Source organism: Pan paniscus, chromosome 10, assembly GCF_029289425.2.
Source record: "Pan paniscus chromosome 10, NHGRI_mPanPan1-v2.0_pri, whole genome shotgun sequence".
Taxonomy (NCBI): domain Eukaryota; kingdom Metazoa; phylum Chordata; class Mammalia; order Primates; family Hominidae; genus Pan; species Pan paniscus.
Window position 1 is genome coordinate 126,464,975 of NC_073259.2, and position 22,072 is coordinate 126,487,046.

Sequence of the window (22,072 nt, forward strand, 5' to 3'; positions counted from 1 at the left end):
TTGAGTTTTAAAAAGGATCTTTGTATAGTTTTTTCCTGACTGAAAATATAATAATAAAAACTAGCATTGATAGAACTCCCGTTACACCAGGCACTGTGCTAAGATTTCACGCATATCATCACATGTAACCCTCACGGCGCACTGTGGGGGAGGCATTATTGATACTTCTATTCTCTAGATGAGGACACGTGAGACATACAGCACTTACAAACCTGCGTTAGGTCACACAGCCGTTGCAGGGATTCAAACGCACGTTTGTGTGACACTCCAGTTCTTAACTGTGGTGCTGTGTCACTGGCCAGTAACTAACTGGAGAAGGGTGGCACCTCAGCATAGGATAGGAGATTTCTTTTAGGGAGAAGCCTTCACCACTTGTTTCTGGTGTGTGTGTGTGTGTGTGTTTATACTTCCAAGTACACTTTTATAAATATTCATTAATTAGGTCTTTGGTTCTTATTTTACCTCTATTCCATTCATAGGAAAAAAATATTTAATACTGCCCATTTCTCTTCAGAGCAACATGCAGAAGCCTTTTTTTTTTTTTTTAATTTTCTGTGGCACATGTATGACATGCTCTAAGATCCTGCACACTGCTTGGTAGAATTCCCTGAAGCTGCCCTGCCTGTTCTGCTGATTGTGTGCATAATCACAAATTAACTTCCTCCCATGATCAGACTTGACCTCATCTACCCGTTCTGCACAAAACATTATGCACCCCTACTGTGCCAGACTATTGCTAGGTGTTGGGGTGGAATTCAGACATCCAAAGGGGTAGGTAATGACCTGTACACCATGGCACTTGGTCTACTTGAGGTTTGTATAGATGCTCTGGTTACTTGGAGGATGGAATGAGTTTCTGCCTTTGAAAGCTGTTACAGAAGGGAGAGGGTATTGAACTAACTTTCAAGGGGTATTATGTAGGAGTTTGCTGGGCAGAAAAGAGGAAGCTAGACAGAGGAGAGCCATGCAAAGGCTTGAAGGCGTAAAGTCTGGTGCCCTTGGGTAACCGGATAGCTAAAGGCTTGCACACGGTGTAAGCGTGAATGAAGAAGAAGGGAGGAAGACCAGAAATGAGGCCTGGCTTATATCCTGTGGAGAGTGGTGAGCCATTGAAATATTTAGTAAGAAGATGGCCGGGTGTGGTGACTCACGCCTGTAATCCTAGCACTTTGAGAGGCTGAGGATGGCGGATCACTTGAGGTCAGGAGTTTGAGACCAGCCTGGTCAATATGGTGAAACCCCGATTCTACTAAAAATACAAAAAATTAGCCGGGTGTGGTGGCGCATGCTGTAGTCCCAGCTACTTGGGAGGCTGAGGCATGAGACTCATTTGAACCGGGGAGGCAGAGGTTGCAGTGAATGAAGATTGTGCCACTGCACTCCAGCCTGGGTGAGAGAGTGAGGCCCTGTCTTGAAAAAATAAGAAATATTTAGTAACAAGAGTGATACGCAAAACGATCTGATTTGTGTCTCAGGAAGATCACTTTGAGGGAGGGGAGGATGGATGGGACATGGGAAAGACCACTGAAGGCTGTGGAGGTAGCCAGTGAAAGGATGAAGGGATGGAGTGGAGGCAGGACCAACATTAGTTGGTGAACCTCATGCCTGGATGAAGGAAGACAAGTCACAGATGCAGATTTGTTCTCGCATGGAAGGAGGGGTAGATTGGATGCCCCTGAGACACAGGAAAAGAAGCAACCTTGGGAGAGGAAACGAGGAGAACTGAGTTTTTGTGGGGCATGGAGAATGTGTGGTGTCAGGTATCTATTGCCATTCAGAGGGATGTGTAGAGCTGGAATTGGTGATTGCAGATTGGTTGGGATACAGTCCGAAAGGAACTGACTGGACCCCAAAGATGATCAGTATTCAGGGAGCAGACAAGCGATCCCCGAGGAGGCAGGTTCACCTCCTTGTGCGCCACCTCTTGGGAGGAGCTATTTGAAGGCGTGGGGAGTCAGCAGCAGTGTGAGACCACAGAGAGGAGTGAAGAAGAAGGGAAAGAGGCTTTTATTGTGAGCCCTCATTGTGTCATCTTGATAGTCAAGTAGCTACGAAAGGTTATAGAGAAAAAAAGTCCGAGTCTGTAAATGAAAACTTCGTATAAAAATGTTGGCACTGAGGCCAGTGGCCTCTAAAAGAGCCTTTCATACCAATGGGCTTCAGCACACCCACCCTCTGTGGGAACTGCAGAAATTAGTCAGCTGAGATGACCTTCAGGTTCCTTCCTATCCCGAGAGCCTGTGACTCTGGGCTTCTTAATTTGAGGGAGAGGAGGAATATCCCCTAGGTTTTGAGGGTGCTGGAGAGATGCCCACAGTGGCTGTAATGCTTGACGGTAGGGCTGCATTTCTAAGAGGGGTGTGCACTTAGGGCAGCTGGTCTGAATCTTACAAGTATAAACGCTTTCTAAAATCTAATGGGGTGTCTGGCTATGACCATGTGTAGAACAAATACCCCCAGTAAAACAGTTCTGATTGGGTGGCTGGGGGGCAGATATTCTTATACTGTAGAAATTCTTACTGACTTCAAGTGGGAGTTGGATAGATTTACCCATTCCATTCTTGCCACAGATTCTATGGAGGTGAAACCTATCATGACCAGAAAGTTGCGGAGGCGACCAAATGATCCCGTCCCCATCCCAGACAAGAGGAGGAAACCTGCTCCAGATATCCATTTACATCAAGCCTTAACCGCCTTTCTTTTTTAAGACTGTGGAATCCTATGTTTATCCGTTTGCTAGGGTATACATGGCCGTTGTCCTACAGAAAATAGTAATATTTAACTGGAAAGCGTGTGTTAAATGTTTGTCCACGGGTCAGGGGTTGCTCATTTTATCATGGTAGTCCTCATTTGCTACTGCTTTTGGTGGGAGAGATGTATAGAGTCATGATTTGGAAAGGTGCTTTGCATGCAAAGTTCAGCCTGGTTTTAATGCTAACATCAAGATTCAGGGGCATCTGAAAACTTGATGTGCCTTAATTTTTTCACCTGTAATTTTCCACCTTCCAACTGTAAAATGAAGGCAGTAATATCTACCTTTATGTACCTCTGTTATCTATGTCCATAATATAGTGGATTGCAACCTGTTTTTAAATTAAAGCAAATGAGATTTCAGTCAGACATAAAGCAGCCCTTTAATCATAAAAATGGTAACGGAAACAGGAAAGATGGAGAAGCGTTGTTTCTGTTCCTTTCGAGGAGATGGTGAATAGCTCTCTGCCCAAAATGGCTTAGTCATTTGTGTACCATCAGGAAAGGGCATAACTTCAGGTTTCTTCTCCTTCACAACAGGAGTTAAGTTGCTGAGGGAAGATTAGCCTTACCTTGGGTGGGTGTGTGTGGAAGTCTTTAGATCTTTGGAACAAAAGCGCTTTATACATTCATGATGAAATTCTTATTTTACTGTTTCCTTTGCTGTGTTATTGTAGATGCCTAATGAAGCTCATTCCACCTTCTCATCCTAGCAGTGGGGGATGTGAATTCTTTTATGTATTGAAGTACCATGACATTTAGTAGGAGAATCATAAATTTCTAAGAAGCAAACTGTTACTGTAGAAACATCATTTAACAAAATCATACTTTGTAAATTCTAAAATACTGGTACCATTGTGTTGATTACTCTTTGCCTGGAAACTGTACTTTTCACATACAGTCCTTTAACTCTCAATACCCCAGCTAAACTATTTGTTAACAGATGAACAGATCATGGAGGATCTGAGAACATTAAATAAGGTACGGTTTGACTTTTTTGATTTATTTGAAAACTCAGGCTTATGTGGTTTTCTGATTTTGTTTGTTAACATGTTACTTGTTAAATCATTATGATACCTTTGACACCTGAAGTTGCACCTGAAATGATTTTCTCTAAGATTTTTTGTTGTTGTTCTTCCTACAGCTTAAGTCACCCAAGAGACCAGGTGAGTGCATGATGTGTTGGCATTTGTGCAACCTTTTTATCATGTTGTTGGAAAAGCGTGTGAATACCTGTCAGGAAATTGTTGCAATTTTCAAAAATGAAATGTTCATCATTTGCCTAAGAGTAGTCATCACGAAAACTGAAGGGGACCTTAACCATACCCCTCCCTGATTTCTTTTTTTTTCATAACCCCTGCTTTGTTGTTTTTATTTTTTTCTTAGGATTTATCATAAAAGAGACATTTGATTGATTGATTGATTTCCTTCTGTGTAGGCATCAGGCATAAGATTTAAGTACACATCCATTTTTGAAAATGAAACCAGAAGGATTTTTAAGTATTACTGGCTTTCTAAAGCCAAGTCCTAGGCAGTTCTGCTCCCGTGGCTTTTTGTGGCCTGACTCTGGTAAGGCATTCGAAGGCTGCTCAGACTCACAGTTCATAGAAGAGACCAACCAGCTCAGTATTCATAGTTGTTCCTTCCAGAACAGCACTTGAGATCATCAGTGCTGGCTGCCAACTAGAATTCTGAATTGGTGACATCTTTTTTTTGTTTAAAGCACCATGATTACTCGATTACTCGATTACTCACACATCCCTCTACTTACTGAGTCTTGTGGAAGAAAACAAGAGTCTTCTTTTTCTAGGTAATATCTTCCTGGGGGCCACTGCAGTCCACAGACATCCTGACCTTCTGAGGCATGATGGGGAGGGGGTGAGGGAGTTGTGTGAGTGTAAATTTAGTAGTTCTTTAAATGATTCCTTTTTTTTTTTTTTTGGATTATGGAGTCTTGCTCTGTCGCCAGGCTGGAGTGCAGTGGCGTGAACTCGGCTCAGTGCAACCTCCGACTCCCAGGTTCAAGTGATTCTTCTGTCTCAGCTTCCCAAGTAGCTAGGACAACAGGCGTGTGCCGCCACACCCAGCTAACTTTTGTATTTTTACTAGAGATGGGGTTTCACCATGTTGGCCAGGATGGTCTCATCTGTTGACCTCGTGATCCACCTGCCTCAGCCTCCCAAAATGCTGGAATTACAGGTGTGCGCCACCGCACCCTGCCGAAAACGATTGCATTTTTAAGAGATTTTCATAATACTTGCCCTTTGATCACCAGGGCTTTAGTCCTACTCTAAGTGACCTTATGTATTTGCACATTTGACCTTAATCTTCCTGAAACCCAGGTGTCTCTTCCATTTGAGAGGCTAATCTGCCTTGCCTACTTCCAGGGTTGCTTTGATGATCAAGTTTAGATGGAATATACAAGAGTTTTGCTGAAATCCCATGCATTATCACTGTAAGGGCTCAGTGATGATTATTACCACATTCTGATAGTGTTTCAATTAAAGCATGTTAACTGGTAGACTCGCATGTGTTTGTTACATTCTTAGTCACGTAAGTATTGGTTTCCTCCAGCATCTCCATCCTCTCCTGAGCACTTGCCTGCGACACCCGCGGAATCTCCAGCCCAGAGGTTTGAAGCTCGGATAGAAGATGGCAAACTGTACTATGACAAAAGATGGTATGTTATGGGAAAACCTGGACTAGTAAGAGTCTCATATGAACCACTTGGAAAGAGGGCTGGGGCTATTGTAGTTATTTCAGAGCATGGCTGCTGCTAAACTTACATACTACTAAAAGTAGAAACCCATTAAAAAATGTATTAGCAGTCATTTAATCAATACTTCCGGTAGATCTTTGAAAGCAGCGTTTCCCAAAACCATGTTCTGCTCCCCTTCCTTCTCCATTCTGCTGTCTCTATACTAGAATTTGCAGGCTGGTATCTTGTGTGGTACCCCTGCCAACTGGGGCTGGGGTGTATGTCCCCCTCTGACCCCTCTTACCTCTGTCCTGTGTGCTAAGGTTAATAGGTGCTCTTCGGATTAAAGGATTTTGTGGTCAAATCAGTTTGGGGGATGATCATGTTAATTAAGATAAGTGGGTTGCTCCCTTGTAGTACCCTTTGGGTCCTGCGATATGCTAATGTACACTGTGAATTTCTAAGATGTTATTAGATGTTTTTTGATGACACATACCCTTTTTTCTTACATGATCCAGCTGCAAAAGTGGTCAAGGACACTTGCTTGGGGGAACTGTATCCTAAAACATTCCTAGTTTGTTTTTTGAGACGGAGTCTTGCTCTGTCGCCCGGCTGGAGTGCAGTGGCGTGATCTCAGCTCACTGCAACCTCTGCCTTCCAGGTTCAAGCGATTCTCCTGCCTCAGCCTCCCGAGTAGCTGGGATTGCAGGCACCTGCCACCATGCCCAGCTAATTTTTGTATTTTTAGTAGACACGAGGTTTTGCCATGTTGGCCAGGTTGGTCTCGAACTCCTGACCTCACATGATATGACTGCCTTGGCCTCCCAAAGTGCTGGGATTACAGGCGTGAGCCACTGTGTCCTGCTGCATTCCTAGTTTACATTGAAGACTCTTTGAAACGTTCAGACCGCCTAGCATTTTTCATTGGAAAGGTAATGGCAAAACAGTATGAAAGAACCTTAAAAGCTCATACTTTTGTTCATTCAACAAACATTTCTTCTGTTCTGTATTACGCTTTCTGCTAGATATGAAATGGATACTGCCATCATTTCTCAGGTCTTTTCATTCTGATATATTTCTTTTTATTCTTTATCCATATGCAGGCATAGTCTATTCATTCTAAGGCATAGTGGACATACGGTTTGCTTTGCCTTTCTGTTTGGTTATATTGAGAATGTTTTTCTGGGTTACTGTAAGGTGTCTGTAATTATCATTTATAATGGCTATATAATGACCCTTTGAGTTTCAGTATCTAACCAAAAGTTCCAAAATTGGGGTAATGATTATTTATTTTGAATTCTTAAAAAAACCCAGCATTGTGTTAGGTTGGGTACTCGATAACATTGTACTTGTCAAAAATGCTTAGGGTTCTAGTCATGGCCGAAGTAAATCATTTCCACCTATTAAGTTGCAGTGAGTTAATTGCCCAGTAGATGCTGGAGGCTGGCTTTATCTCTAAGGCTGATCTTGATGACTTCTTCCCCTCTGAGTTGGTGTTCTTTGGCATTCTTCAGAAAGGTCGGTTTGTGTTATATCTTAACATTATGTCTCAGAACACATCGCCACTAGGTGGCAGGCTCTAACAGCTTAACACTGAGAAGGGCAAAATGAGATGAAAAATGTTTCTAATAATGAAAACCAAATAACCTTTAAAGATCAAGCCCACACATAAGAACCATCTTTGAAAATGATGAGATTTATCACTAACATTTTTACGGATCTGTGAGTCTTAAAGCCATGTGATATTTCCAGTGATGTTCATTTTGTAATTGTGTTGCTTTGAATCTTCCTCTTTCTAAGCTTAATCCTCAGACTTTACGAGACATGTCTTGAGGGTGAAAATGCAGTAAAATAAGATTCTTGTTTTTTTAAAGAAGAGATCCACAATGTCTGATGTTTCCTAATGTAAACAAAATGATCAGATTTGATGTGTTAGAACTCCTAAGCATTTTGAAGGAATTTTCACCATCTTTCTTACATTAACAGCAGAAATTTAGAAAATAATGTCACTGGATGCATTTTACTTTTTCAGTGAAATTGAAATTGCTTATTCTCTTGTTAAATATACTTTGAGAATGTTGTTTTTTTCTCTATTCTGTATACTTTTCATTTTTGGCCTTGGCAGTCAGAGATCATAATGCAGTTGTTGAAGGTGGGTCTCCCTCTTGCCCAATGACAATTGAAAAGTGTTCCTGGGAATACGGGCTGAGGTGTTCACTGGTGTAGAGCCAGCCTCTCCCATCTCACCAGGCTCATGTTTGGCTTTTGTATCAGTTTGGAGGTTTTGTTTTTCTTTCTTTGGCAGACGTGGCCTGTGGCTGAGAGGTCAGCTACATTGCTTTATGCTCTTTCCAGGGGGTATGGAGTATTTTGGTGCAGCCGTATTTTTGGCAGAAGATGTCTTCCTGAGTTTTAAATGACTTCAGCAAAACAAATGGGATTCAGGCATCGCATCTTGGTGTGAATACTTGCCAAGCTCCCTTTCATTTTGAAAGATAAGGATCTTCCCTTTGCCTTGGTCTTATACTGCTTTTAAGGCATTCTATATCATGCTATGTAAATTTGCCTCACATTTTGATTTGGACTAATGATCTCTCAAAAAATACTGTGAAAAAGTAGCTGATATTTGAAAATAACTGATGGTACGGGTGGACTTCTGTTTTTCTCTCCTTGTTTTAAATCTGGGGCTGCCTGTGAGTCAGAAACGAAGCCACCCACTTGCTCAAGAGCATTTTCCCCTTCAGCCTTCGGTCGACACAAAAGACTTAAAACAGTGAATATTTACCAGTAGAATTGGGACTCCTTGAGGTTCTGTAGCTATAACGTGGACTCACTTATTGGGGAAATAAAGTGTTAATACCAGGATTCTCAGTAGGATACAAAATTAAATTAATTTTCCTACCTCCTCGCCCCACTTTTGTGTCCACTTTCTTAAGAAATTGCTTTTCGAAAATAGTACAGTAGTGGTAATTTCTAGTTTTGTTCAGTTTAATAGTAGAGGTTCAAAGCTTTAAGAACTTAATTGTAGAGATTCCCAGGTCAGACTTTCCATTAGTTACAAAGTAATAGAGTCAGTTTGACATTTGGAGCTTAGTCTTTGAGGCTATTTAAATATCTTTTTTCAGCAGCTGAGTTGCAGCTTGTAAAACAGGTTAATTGGCCTAAAAAAAAATAATGCACATTTTTACTACCCTATTGATGTTGCTTCGTAGCACATTTTATATCTAAACATATTTTTAAATTTCTTCCCCCCCCTTTGATTTTTCTTTAGAAATTAAAAAGTAAATTCTTATGTTAAGGTTGTCACATACTTCTTGGTTTCATCTTTAACCGCCCCCACCCCCCCATATGAACACTTCATTTTTTATTTTTTTGAGACAGGGTCTCACTGTCCCCCAGGCTGGCATGCAGTAGTGTGATCATAGCTCACTGGAGCCTTGATCCCCCTGGCTCAAGCGATCTTCCCACTTTGGCCTCCCGAGTAGCTGGGACTACAGTCCTCCATTACCATGCCTGGCTAATGTTTTTTTGATTTTTAGTAGAGATGAGGTCTTGCTATGTTGCCCAGGCTGTCCTCAAACTCCTGAGCTGAAGTGATCCTCCTGCCTCAGCCTCCCAAAGTGCTGGGATTACAGGTATGAGCCCTGAACACTTTAATATCTAAGGACTTATCTTTTCAGAGAATTCAAATAATTTAATAGATTTGATATCTAGGGATAATGGTTCCCCCAAGACATCGTGTAGTGCATGAGGATCCCTTGAAGGTCTCAGAGACTGCGGTTCAGGAGGGACCTGGGGATCAGTTGGTTTGGAAGTTGGCTGCTTTGGGAAGCATGTTGGCCACCTCTACTTCGGAGCAAATGGGGACCAATGGTGGACATTCAGGCCACCACCATTCAGTGATTCCAAAGGAGGCGGATCTGGGAGGCGGCCACATTCCCAAGTTCCAGACCACTTCCCAGAGGTAATAGACCAGCTTGCATTGTTTACTCTGGGTGTTCGCTTTTAAGTCAGTTGAATGTGTTGGGTTTGGGTTCTAAGTACCACTGAAGGAAAGTACAATGCATCTCATGAGAATTGTTGGAATAGCCTTCCAGAGTCAGCTGTTTTCTTTAAAAGACCTTTGTGAGGATATGATACATGGATACACATGTAACATGTATATGTGTTATTTTTGGTTTTTTTTTTTTTTGAGACAGAGTCTCGCTCTGTCGCCCAGGCTGGAGTGCAGTGGCGCAATCTTGGCTCACTGCAGACTCCGCCTCCCAGGTTCAAGCGATTCTCCTACCTCAGCCTCCTGAGTAGCTGGGACTACAGGCATACGCCAATATGCCTGGCTAATTTTTTGTATTTTATTTATTTATTTATATTTTTTGAGACAGTGTCTCGCACTGTCACCCAGGCTGGAGTGCAGTGGCGCCATCTCAGCTCACTGCAACCTCCGCCTCCCGGGTTCAAGCTGTTCTCTCCCTCAGCCTCCCAAGTAGCTGGGACTACAGGCACCCGCCACCACGCCCAGCTAATTTTTGTATTTTTAGTACAGATGGGGTTTCACCATGTTCGCCAGGATGGCCTCTATCTCCTGACCTCGTGATATACCTGCCTCGGCCTCCCAAAGTGCTGGGATTACAGGCGTAAGCCACTGCGCCCGGCCAATTTTTTGTATTTTAGTAGAGACGGGGTTTCACCTTGTTGCCCAGGCTGGTCTCGAACCCCTGAGCTCAGGCAATCCACCCACCTTGGCCTCCCAAAGTGCTAGGATTACAAGCATGAGCCACCATACCTGGCCAGTTTTTTTTTTTTTTTTTTTGAGACAGAGTCTCATTCTTCCAGCCAGGCTGGAGTGCAGTGGCATGATCTCAGCCCACTGCAGTCCCTGCCTCCTGGGTTCAAGCAATTCTTGTGCTTCAGCCTCCCGAGTACCTGGGATTACAAGCGCACACCACCATGCTGGCTAATTTTTGTAATTTTAGTAGAGATGGGGGTTTCACCATGTTGGTCGGGCTGGTCTTGAACTCCTGACCTCAAGTGATCCACCCACCTCGGCCTCCCACAGTGCTGGGATTACAGGTGTGAGCCACTGCACCCAGCTGTAACATGTGTATGTTTTATAATAAACACAGGAACATAGTTGACATAGTTTTTTTTTTTTTTTTTTTTTTTAACCTACCAGTATATGGAGCATGTTTCCACACTCGTAATATTCTACACCACATCCATGACCTTTCTTTATTAAAGTGTTTAGAAAGTTGTATCAGAATGACTTGAGGGTAGTTGCATTTTGTTTTGTGTCTTTATCTCTTTAATAACTTACAGTCCCTTTAGAACAACTGTGAGTATTCTCCCTCTGTATTTTTATTTTAACCATTACTCAAGACATGACTGTTTACATAGGAGAGCTGGCTCAGATGTGAGAGAGAAACAAGGGGAAGTGTTAGTGTTAGTATGAACTTAACCTTTTCTTATGCATTGTACAGTTCGGCCCTTGTGATAATACATATTTAGCATAATGAAGGTCCCCTGCCAGTTTACCAACTAATAAAGGGCCAAAAGCAACTTTAAAACTTGCATTTAAACCATTCTCGCTGTTCTAATTGAATTTAAAATTCTTTTTTTTTTTTTTTTTAAGATGGAGTCTCGCTCTGTTGCTCAGGCTGGAGTGCAGTGGCATGATCTTGGCTTGCTGCAAGCTCCGCCTCCGGGTCAAGCAATTCTCCTGCCTCAGCCTCCCGAGTAGCTGGGATTACAGAAGCCTGCCACCACTCCCGGCTAATTTTTGTGTTTTTAGTAGAGATGGGGTTTCACCATGTTGGCCAGGCTGGTCTCGATCTCCTGACCTTGTGATCTGCCCACCTCGGCCTCCCAAAGTGCTGGGATTACAGGAGTGAGCCACCACGCCTGGCCTAAAATTCTGTTTCTTTTAACAGTATTTTCAGAAAGTACATTGACTTGGAAACCTGAGTTTTCAGTTCATAAGTAGCAGGTTAAAGAGAATTGAGACCCTAGACTGGAAAAAGCTCATTATGGGAGTGAAGTGCATCCTTTACTTGCCATGTCTTGGCAGTAGGTTATTTCCTTATACCAGCAAAACAGAATAAGCCATCATGCTTTGCTGGGAGATGTGTTTTGCTAAATTTACACGAGTTTATGGGTCTGGTTAGCCAGATCTTTGCAGCCAAAATGAACCAAAGTTTATGTTATTAATCGACGTGGGGCTGGCCCAGGCCAGGGTTGCTAGCTGCAGCTCCGCTGATACTTCGAACTCTTGTGATCCAGCAGGGGCTCCTTCATCCTGTGGCAGCTGCTGTTGTCCCATTTGGGCTTTGGCCCCCAGCAACTTCACTTTCATCCTTGGCCTTGTCTCTGAACTTGTAGAAATAAGAAGTGGCCTTACACTACAGGTTGAGAGTAGATGCAGGAGTTGAAAGGGGAGTGTCTACTGTATTCAAAGCAGCTTTCCCAACTGTCCAGGCCAAATTAGATACCCTTTGGTACACGTCACGGCACTTGGAACTTTGCCTGATTAGCTGTTACCAGGTGTGGTTATTTAATGTTCCTTATCCCCAGTGTATTTGAATCTCTGTGATAGTGGAGAACTTGTGGCCTTTCTCACTGTTTGTCCCCAACCTCCAGCATAGTCCGTGGTACACAGTAAGTGCTTAATGAGTATTTTTGAATGACTGACTAAAGGGTTAAAGTCAGCCTTCCTTCTTGTTGGTGACTGACTTGGACAAATAGAAAATAAATAACGGTGGCTTATGCCTGTTTATTTTGTCTGTCCAACCTTCTTCAGTGTTCTGGTGTGGGGTCAGAAAGGGGAAACAGTTTTTATTTAACAATTTTTAATTTACTTTTTGAACTGAGTCATATAGTCCAAAAAAAGGGAAAAATACATAGTTTTCCAACACTTTCCTCAGCCTTTTCCCTTCTGTAGAGGGACCAAGGAATATAAGCTTTAGATCCCAAAGAAGATTAAGTGGTCTTCTAACCTAAGGATGGAAGCCTTTATTTATTTATTTATTTATTTTATTTTTTGAGATGGAGTCTTGCTTTGTCGCCCAGGCTGGAGTGCAGTGGCGCGATCTCGGCTCACTGCATGCTCCGCCTCCCGGGTTCACACCATTCTCCTGCCTCAGCCTCCCAAGTAGCTGGGACTATAGGCACCTGCCACCATGCCCGGCTACTTTTTTTGTATTTTTAGTAGAGACGGGGTTTTACCGTGTTAGCCAGGATGGTCTTGATCTCCTGACCTTGTGATCCACGTGCCTCGGCCTCGCAAAGTGCTGGGATTACAGGCTTGAGCCACCGCGCCTGGCCTCAGGATGGAAGCCTTTAAATTAAGCTAAATGGGAAATCCAGGCTATTCCTCAAATGTAAATTATTAAGACTTCTTTAATTATAATTTTTGTTGTGATGGTGTTTTTGTTTTGTTTGGTTTTTACTTCCTGTCTCTGTCCCTCCCTTTTTAAAAATGTGTGCCTTGTTTTTGTCAGGTACCACAAGAGCCAGGCCATCTATCTGGAGTCAAAGGACAACCAGAAACTGAGCTGCGTGATCAGTTCTGTAGGAGCCAATGAGGTGGGAACCACACTCCCTCACCTTTAGGGAAGCAAAATGTGTACTGCGAAGTGTTGGTAGGGCAAACCTGAAATGAAAGTGCCACCAAGGAAGTACAGTGGAGTCCTGTCTTCTATGTGGGTTAGATTCTAAAGTCAAGCAGAAATTGCACATTGTCAAAATCATCCTTGAAAAGTCCTTACATTCGCTTGACTACAACATATGCGGATTTGTCTATTCCATGGGGTATTTGTGAACTCCCGGTACAGCTACTGATTTGGGAACCACGGAGCTAGATTCCAGGAAAGAACAAAAAGCAAGTCTGTGTGGTGTCTGTACATTCAACTCCTGCTTCTTTTTTTTTATTTTTATTTTTTTTGAGACAGAGTCTCACTCTGTTGCCCAGGCTGGAGTACAGTTGTGCTATCTTGGCTCACTGCAACTTCTACCTCCCAGGTTCAAGTGATTCTCCTGCCTCAGCCTCCTGAGTAGCTGGGATTACAGGCACCCACCACCACGCCCGGCTAATTTTTGTATTTTTTTTTTAAGTAGAGATGGGGTTTCACCATGTTGGTCAGGCTGGTCTTGAACTCCTGACCCCGTGGTCTACCCAGCTCGGCCTCCCAAAGTGCTGGGATTACAGGCATGAGCCACCACACCTGGCCAACTCCTGCTTCTTTTTAAGGTAACCATCTACTGAGAATGGAGCTTGACTGTGGAGTATACTCCATCTTGGTTTTGTTTCTCTAGAACTTTCACACATACCAGTAGATTTGTTTCTTGCTGTGAGGATTGAATGAGGCACCTGGCACAGGGTCTAGCACCCAGTCAGTGCTCACTAAGTGAGTGCTGGCCTGAAACGACCCACACGCCACTTGCCTGCCGTCTTTCCTAGCTGAGATGTCCTATTGTGCCTCAAAACAAGTTGCCAGGCTTATGCCCTTGGTTTTTGGTCTCCTCGAGACACTCCTTTAGGATGGGTGGGTCTGGTTTTAAAGTCAGCTCAGAGGGTTATACCTGAGGATGATATGACTGCCCTCTGAGTTCTCCAAGTGGTCCTTCATGAGGAGTATATAAGCAATGTGTAACTTATATTGTTAGTTAAAGTTAAAAACTTTAATAGCTGGATTGGCTTGATCTTTTATCAGTCCACAAATGTCTGCAAAGAAATTGATTTCTATGTGTCTGCCCTCTGTAACTTATTCGTGCCAGTGCACAGTAAATCTAATGAAACTGGATTATGAAATAACTTAAGCCTCTTCTATTCTTCCAGCTTCCTGAATTGAAAATGCCCTGAAATGTGACTAGTTTGCAAAATGATTGTTTACTTAGAGGTTAGGGAGAGCCTTCTAGATAAATGAATGCCATTCTTCTCTGGGCTGAGGATCCGTGTGAGTCCCCTCAAGCCAAGTCAGAACCAGAACAGGGAAGCTAATAGAGAGACCTGTTCCTCAGCCAAGAGGTGTCACGATTTCATGGTAATCATTTGCACCTGGCTGTCTGGGTTGTTCCACAAGCACATGTGGCCTTCTAGTACCTGACCCTAACTTCAGAACCAGTGCATTATTCTCCTCTATGATACCTCAAGATTTTTCAGAAAAATATAAATGCAAGTTAGATTGTTTTTCTCTCTCTCTGCCGAATATTGTCACGTCTTGACATAATAGAGTGTCAGTGAGATCTGACAAATGGTGACACTGAAACATGTCTTCTGGAGGGGAGAAGCTTCAGTGCACTGAAGACATGCAACTCTGGCAATGGGGAAACCGTTCTCATTTCTTGAAAGTGTTCCAGCTCATTTTTCAGATCAAATTCTAGGTGACACTGGAGCTACTTGGTTTTAGCATAGCTTGACTCCAAGCAGGTTTGGTGGGTAGCTCTGAGTGTGTGGATGACTCCCTGACTTAGCTTTTCTTGGGATCAGTTTTTCGTTTAAAATGATTCTGCAAGGTCCCTTGGAGGCTTAGCTTCATGTGAGGTCTTTAACTTTTTAAATTTTTAAGCCAGTGTATTTGACTTTAAAGCAGTAGAGATACTGCTGAATAATCACATTAAAGAAATTGAGATGAAACAGAATAAGCTTTTTTAAAACCTGAAAACTGAGTCCAGGAAGGAGGAGATAAATCTGTAAACTTGTATATTTGGGTGAGATGCAGACCGTTCAAAAAACTGTGCTTTTGGCTCTATTTAATTGCATGTTACAGAAAAACAGGCAAGAAGAAGCCAGAGACTGCTTTAGTAGAGAAGAGCCAGGGGCTTTGATGTCAGACACCAGAATTCTCATCGTGATAAGTGACTCAGCCTTGATGAGCTTTGGTTTCCTCTTCTTTAAAATGGGGCCAATGATAGTAGTTATTTCATAGGGTTGTCTTGCGGGTGAAAAAGCTCAGCCTGATCAGCGTGGTGTCTGGCACACAGAGCTCAGTAACCCTGGCTCAGGGGGTCAGGTGACTGGCAGCAGCTCCCTTTCTCACCCATGGCTTTAGGATGCCCCTTATTGAGTGCACTTGTCAGCCCTGGCAGTCCCCTGTTGCAAGAGTTCATTCTCAATTCAATGGAAGAATGCATCTGCCCTGTAAAATGCACTGTAATCTAATACTGTCTGTGAGAGAGGGATATGGTGAGGAGGGAAGGACTCTCGGAAGTGCTTCAACCTTCTCATGATCCTAATTGGGCCTTAGCTCATTAGTGGGCATTTTTCTATTGTTGATATTTTTTCCCTGTTTTTCTGCACAACCATTAGCCTTCATTGCCAGGAAACCAAAGTATTGAAAGTTTGTATAATATGGAAGTCCCTTGGAGCAAGGAAAATACTTCCAAATTTGAAAGTTTGTGTTTATGAATAGATGTCTCTTGAGTGTTGATAACACAGTAATCAAACCAAATTTAAAAGCATCTTTAAGATCAAGGCAGAAATGGAACCCAAGATTGCTGTGCTTTCCATTTTCGTAATCACAGGTGTGAGAGAGATGGCTGAGAAACGAGTTCAAGGCTGATGCCTGTTCCCAGCGGCATGCCTTTATATGGCCCGAGGTCAGAGGTGCTTATGAAGCCCTCACAAGTTGAGACAGTTTATTCCAGCAAGAGGCTACCAGCCTTCTGCTTGCATCTCACTCGTGCAGATATTTTGATGGTGTAGGAGATTTGCTCTTCTGTATTTAACTTTTCATCTTGTTCCCTTTCCTCTCCCCTGCAGATCTGGGTGAGGAAGACAAGTGACAGCACCAAGATGAGGATCTACCTGGGCCAGCTTCAGCGCGGGCTCTTCGTGATCCGCCGGCGCTCAGCTGCTTGACTTTCTACAGTGCTCTTCTCTTGACCCTTTTTCTGGAGTGGGTTTTATTTTTGTTTTGTTTTGTTTTCTCCTTAGTAGAAAAATGTTAACTTACTGGGAATAGCTACTCAGCCTTGGAAATGGAGAGCACTGTAGTGAATTCTTTAAGGCACTTTTGTGGCCGGATGCTTCCAACTTTGTCAGTCTTTTCTGCCTCAACTTCTTCCAGACATCAGTCACGATGAGACTGTTTTACTTTCAGGCGTATTGGGGGGTTTGATTTACTTTCCTTTTATTTCTTTATTTTTTGCTTATACTTGTTTTTGAAAACCTCCTCTGAGTTTGAAGGGACAGCTATTTTTATTGATTATCTTTAAGTCTCTCTACCATGGAGAAGAGCAGGAAGGGATACACTCTCCAGTGCATTTTCATGTTTTGAATCTGATTAGTGGATCACGTAGCTACTTTCCCTGTCGCGTCCAATTCACTATTTCCCCAGAAGCTTGGGGCAGAGGTCCTAGCAGGAGATGATGAATTCTCGTGGCTCTCGGCCTTCTCAGAGAAATAAATGCTTTGTGTAACATCTGTGCACACCATCCATTCCGCTGGCTGAGCGATGGAAAAGCTTGCCTGGAAGACTATGTGCACTGAAGTAAATGGGGTTGGGGGAGGGGACATTTCATATTTATAATGTGCTGAAGGTACCATATTTTAAATGTTATTTAATGCAGGTGATTTATTCAAACATTTGTTCTAGCTTAAGCTGGAATAAGCAGTGGTCATTTCAGAAGTTTTCATTTGTAATTCCTTCCTCTCCCTTGTTCCCAAGTAGGTAGTAGTAAGTATGTGCCACAGGCTGATTATCTGGGTAATCTTTTACGGGTGGGAGGTGAGATTGATAGTGCAATAATCAGTGATCTATAGACCCTCATGCACGATTCAAGTTTCACTCTTGTGGCTGATGCCATTATTGCACATTGGCCATTCCAAACCTCTGGAGAACTTTGTTGTCAGGCCCTGAGCACTCACAGCTTCATTTGGCCCAGGTTGAAGACAAGGAAAGCTCTGCTGTGGCTGCCTCTGGACTGACACCCTCCCTAATGAGTCCTGATGAAACAGCCTTTCCTACATCCTTCCCTCACTCCCATGATTGGAGAAATGATTCATTGGGTGATGAGTGTTGGAGTTTTCTATACTCACGTTGCCATCTTGAGATGTTTAAAAAATTTGGGGTTGCTCATAGAGCAACTGTTAGCGTCTCTATGAGCAATCAGTAGAACTTACACATCCTAGGAAATCTTTCTTTGTAAGTAATTCTTTTGGTCTCAAGTGATTCTCTTCATGTTGTCTCTTGATGTACATACCCCCAAGCAAGTTGGGGGGACTGTGATGACAATTAAATCACCTTCTCTGAAGTTCTGGCTCTGCAGAGACCAAACCTTACTGACTTGTACAGACTTGTACAAGTAAAGACTTATACAGATAGATTTTTGTTTTAACTTACAATCCGTTTTTTCCTCTTTTTTTTTTTTTTTTCTGATGTTGGAGTCTTATTTAGAAAACAGGATAAATGACGCTGTTATCAAAAGTTGCCTGGGGTTCTGTATTTCTTCTCTGCCCTCCAATCCCCGACTGCTATGATGTTTACTACAGTGAACCCAGCCCATGGTAAACACAGGCTTCACCTGTTCTTGTTTGTTAGCCTTGGCTGTGAGGCAGGACTTCCCTCGCTTGAACTGTTACACATACGATGTGTGTGTCACATCACATATTGTGATTCCAGCTGTTGGTTTTCATGTAGTGCCCTGCGATGGAAATTAGATATATTTCATGTATTTTTCCATTGAAGGTGGAGTTTTTCAATGATCATGTGTTTTGTCCTCCTAAACAGTATACCAAAGTTTGTTTTTATAGTTGAGGATTGTATTGATAACCACTGGGGTTCCGCATTGAAGCAGGAACAAATTGCCTCTTTTTCTGGCCTTCTGTGGTGGGACCTCTGTGCTTTTGTGAAGCAACTATTTATTTGAAGACCAGGGTATGGGCACTTTTGCCTTCTCTCCTCTCTGACTTTTGAGGGTATTGAGGGCGCCCTTAGTCATAGTCTCGACTCCGCCATTGCCTTCTCCTCGGCGTCCTCACAACTCTTAATTGGGCCTAGTGAAAATGGGGGCAGGTGAGAAGTCCATTTTGAGAATCAGCATAGTAAATTACATTTCTAATCCCAGAGGACTTAATATTTTCTTTTGTCACCCCAGAGGTGAAAAATCAGCAGTTGAAGCCTGACAGGCCTCAGTGGTGACCAGGAACAGAAGCAGCCTTCCTGTTAGTAGATGGGGGTACTTCTGTGGTGGGCAGAAACCTTACTAAAGGGGAAGACAGACTTTGACGTTTCTAGACGAGAAGGAGGCTAGCTTCTAGCCTGGGTGGCCATTATTCCAAATGGTCTTTGTCTCTCACTAGACCCCAGGGCACCAGATGAATTTCCAAGTTTAAACTCTTTCCTGCAGGTGATTACTTTGAAAAAGGTTGGTCCAGACCATTCTGATCAAGAACCTGTATATGTGTTGTGTTAGAGGCATCTGCCTCAAGTCTATGTACAGTGTTTGCTGCGGGTGTGTTCCAATATTCATTTTACCTCTGCTTGGGGGTTTTGTGTGTTCCCCTCCCCCCATGCCCTGCCTACCCCCTTTTCCCTGAACCACGTCCTTTTGAATAATTTCCAGATGGATTTCTGTAGCCATACCAAAGCCAGGGTGTTTTCATTCATGCGGATACTAGTATTTATAGATGTCTGACTACCTAACTTAATTTTTGTTTTTGAACTTCTAATTGGGGCCAGTGTAAGATCGATCCCAGAGGCTGATCTGCAAATCAAGCTACATGTATTTGTGTATAAGACCCTGTGTTCAGGACTGGGTGACTTTTCTAAGAAATATGGGGTTTAGAATGGGGTTGACTGTATTTTTTAACCTAATTCTGGAGAGAAGATTGTATTTTTTACAGTTTTTTGGGTTTGGCTTCCTTCTCACATTTCTTTAGCCTTGAATTTTTACTAAATAAATTTCCTCCTGATTAAATTTTTTTTTTCTCATCTGGGAATTTGAAATCTCGGTGCTTACTGTTACACCAATTTGTCCAAAGAGTTGAAATCACTTTAATGCCAGAACATGGTAAATTTGCAGCCATTTCAAGCAGGTGGTGGTCTTTTTTTATAACATCGTTAACGGGTACCATTAAATATTCTGAGAGGTGAATGTAAAATATAAAAGGTGTAGGGTTTTTTTTTTTTTTTAAAGAAAACAATAAACTTTCAAAGAGAAAACCAGCATGAAGTCTGTATTGTATCCATTGACTTGATAAGTGATAGAAATTTATTTTAGGTCTTTGATCCATTGCTTATGGGGAAAGGAAGTTAGGGCAGAGGAAGGGATATTCTAGACATTTAATTCTTAGTGAAGACTAAGATACAGAATGATGTCAGGCTAATACTCAGTTTTGTAAAGAGCAATCTGGGGTGTTGACCCTTAAATGTTTGTGCACTCTTCTTGTTGCAGATAAAAGTCATTAAAAATCAAGTGAATAGAATGGATCTTGGGTGGAAAAACAACCTTGAAATAAACTTGTGATTGAGGATATTGTTCATTTGGTGCATGATTAAGGAGGATATTGTTCCTGGCTTTTGAGATAGTGCCTACCAATCTTAACCAAACAGTGATGGTATTTGTACTGCTCCCGGGGTCAGCCAACAAGCCTGCGTGCTGCCACAGGTGACCGACCTGTGACCCAGTTATGGCACCCCTTTGGGAAAGACTGCTTTATGCTTTAGATGATGGAGAGGGGTGGTTTCTGTTTTTATAATGTTTGAATTAGACAGAAATGTGCACAAGTTTTAATTGTAGTTGTTGAAATCTCTCAAAGTGAATTCATCCATGTAACTATTATAGCATCCAGATCAAGAAATAACATTCCCAGAACCCACAAGCCCCTTAGACTTTCAGCTACTCCTCCCAACTAGTTTTCTCTATTTTAAGTACCTTAACCTTCAAGCTCTTGAGCTGCTTCCTTCCATGGTTGTTCTAGAAGAGCCAGGTACCTCGTATAGGCTAGGGATTGACCAGGAATGCAAAGAGCTAGCAGCAAAGGATATGACTAATTGGGGAGGGGAAAAACAGATTCAGGTCAACCTGCTCACCCTCCCCATTGTTCCCAAGGCAAGTGGGGCTTGCCCTTGATGTCATAGTCTGCCTTTTCCTGAGTACTTTGTATATATGCCAGGCACTGTACTAAACCCCTCATGAGAGGCACTTTCTCACTAATCTTCACAATCTCTGAAAGAGTACTAACTCCCAAATTTAAGGCTGGCTCAGTCTAAGCCTTGACTTAATTCTAGAAACCCAGAGCTCAGCACTGCCTCATACGTAAATACTCTGTAAATGTTAGCAAATGATATTAGGGTATGATGTGCCAAGGCAAACTGGTGAGTAATAGTGCATGTTCTGGGTGCTGGCCCCTTCCCTTGTGTTACCTCATTTAAGCCTCATAATAAATTAAGGAGAGTACACTGCTGCTGTCACCAGTATTTAATTATTATTTTGGTCACCCATGAAGCAAGCATCTCACCAGTTTTTGAAGAAGGAAACAGACTCCTTGAATTAGAGGAGGTGATTCTCCAAGGTCACACAGTACATAACAGTCTGGATTTAAAGTTTCCAAGCCAGGTTTCCCCTAACCACTGCACTTTGCAGTCCTTCCCCATGTTAATCTGTTAAAATTACGTTCAACATTTCTGCCTTTCTTCAGGATTTCCCTGGGAGGTTTTGTTTGTTTGTTTGTTAAAATACATAAGCTGCTTTCACCTCCTATACACACATGCTCCCAGAGCAAAATGCTAGAAGTACAAACACTGTTATTTGCAGGACCCTTTCCCCTGCCTGATAACTCTGGGTTTCTCTCTTGGCAATATAGTTGAGAGTCATGGTGACCAGCCAAGAGCTTGCTTTCTGTTGATCCTGCATGAGTATAACCATCCTAAAAAGGAATGGAAACAGCTCATTGGTTGTGATGAGAACTGCTTTATTCAATAAGCTACAAGAGAGCCTTTGGGCAAAAACATGTATCGGTATTTTTTCAGATCACTTCCTCCCTCCCTGCCTTATCATCTATGGAGATGGAGCCATTGAGTTGGTTTCTAAAAATGTCGGTATGGAGTTGGGCCTTCTGCATCTTGATGCTCTGATGTCACTGGACCTTTCCATGGCATGCCCTCCTGTAGAGGCACTGTAATGGAAGAATAAATACCTTAGCTCCATGTCACCTGCCCCGAAACTGCTCAGTTCTAATTGGCGACCTGCTTATCAACCAAACCAGGAGTGTGCAGTCTTTGGGCAGAGGCAGGAGTAGAACCAATTTCCGGCCTCTTGCACTATCATTTGAGGAACTCTAAGCCCCATCCTTGGGAAGGCTAAGCACTTTTCCTGCTTTTAAAAAGCACCAGATGCAATGAACTAGAAACATCATTTCACTCCCTTTGAACATAATATGGTGAGGAATACATTTGCTTTAGGAACTTTGGTGTTTACCAGAATAGATGTTTTTGTGAATAACTGATTATTAAGACAAAAAAGTAGATTTAGGAGGATCCTTAGAGGAGAGAGGTGGATAAGAGACAGCATAGGTACCGAGATGCTTAATACCCTTTACTCATTTTCTCTAATCTGTGTTTACTCGATTCCCTGAAAGATACAGGTCTATAAAATATTCACTTTACTGATACGAGAAGACCAATAACC

The 22,072-nt window shown here is 42.6% G+C and overlaps 1 protein-coding gene across 2 annotated transcripts in view; it reads left to right on the forward strand.

The window, feature by feature from the left end:
* The window catches only part of SUDS3 (SDS3 homolog, SIN3A corepressor complex component), a 41,300-nt gene extending 21,691 nt beyond the window's left edge, over positions 1–19,609 (forward strand). The window contains exons 7-12 of one of the 2 annotated variants that reach the window (XM_003832407.4): positions 2,571–2,666; positions 3,671–3,732; positions 3,896–3,917; positions 5,326–5,431; positions 12,943–13,027; positions 16,203–19,609. In XM_003832407.4, the coding sequence (XP_003832455.2) occupies positions 2,571–2,666; positions 3,671–3,732; positions 3,896–3,917; positions 5,326–5,431; positions 12,943–13,027; positions 16,203–16,301 (470 nt within the window). In that variant the 3' untranslated portion in view covers positions 16,302–19,609. Of the gene's footprint in view, positions 1–2,570; positions 2,667–3,670; positions 3,733–3,895; positions 3,918–5,325; positions 5,432–8,988; positions 9,080–12,942; positions 13,028–16,202 lie in introns of those variants that run through there. The other variant, XM_055096239.1, reaches the window with a different exon arrangement.
* The last annotated feature ends 2,463 nt before the right edge of the window (positions 19,610–22,072 follow it).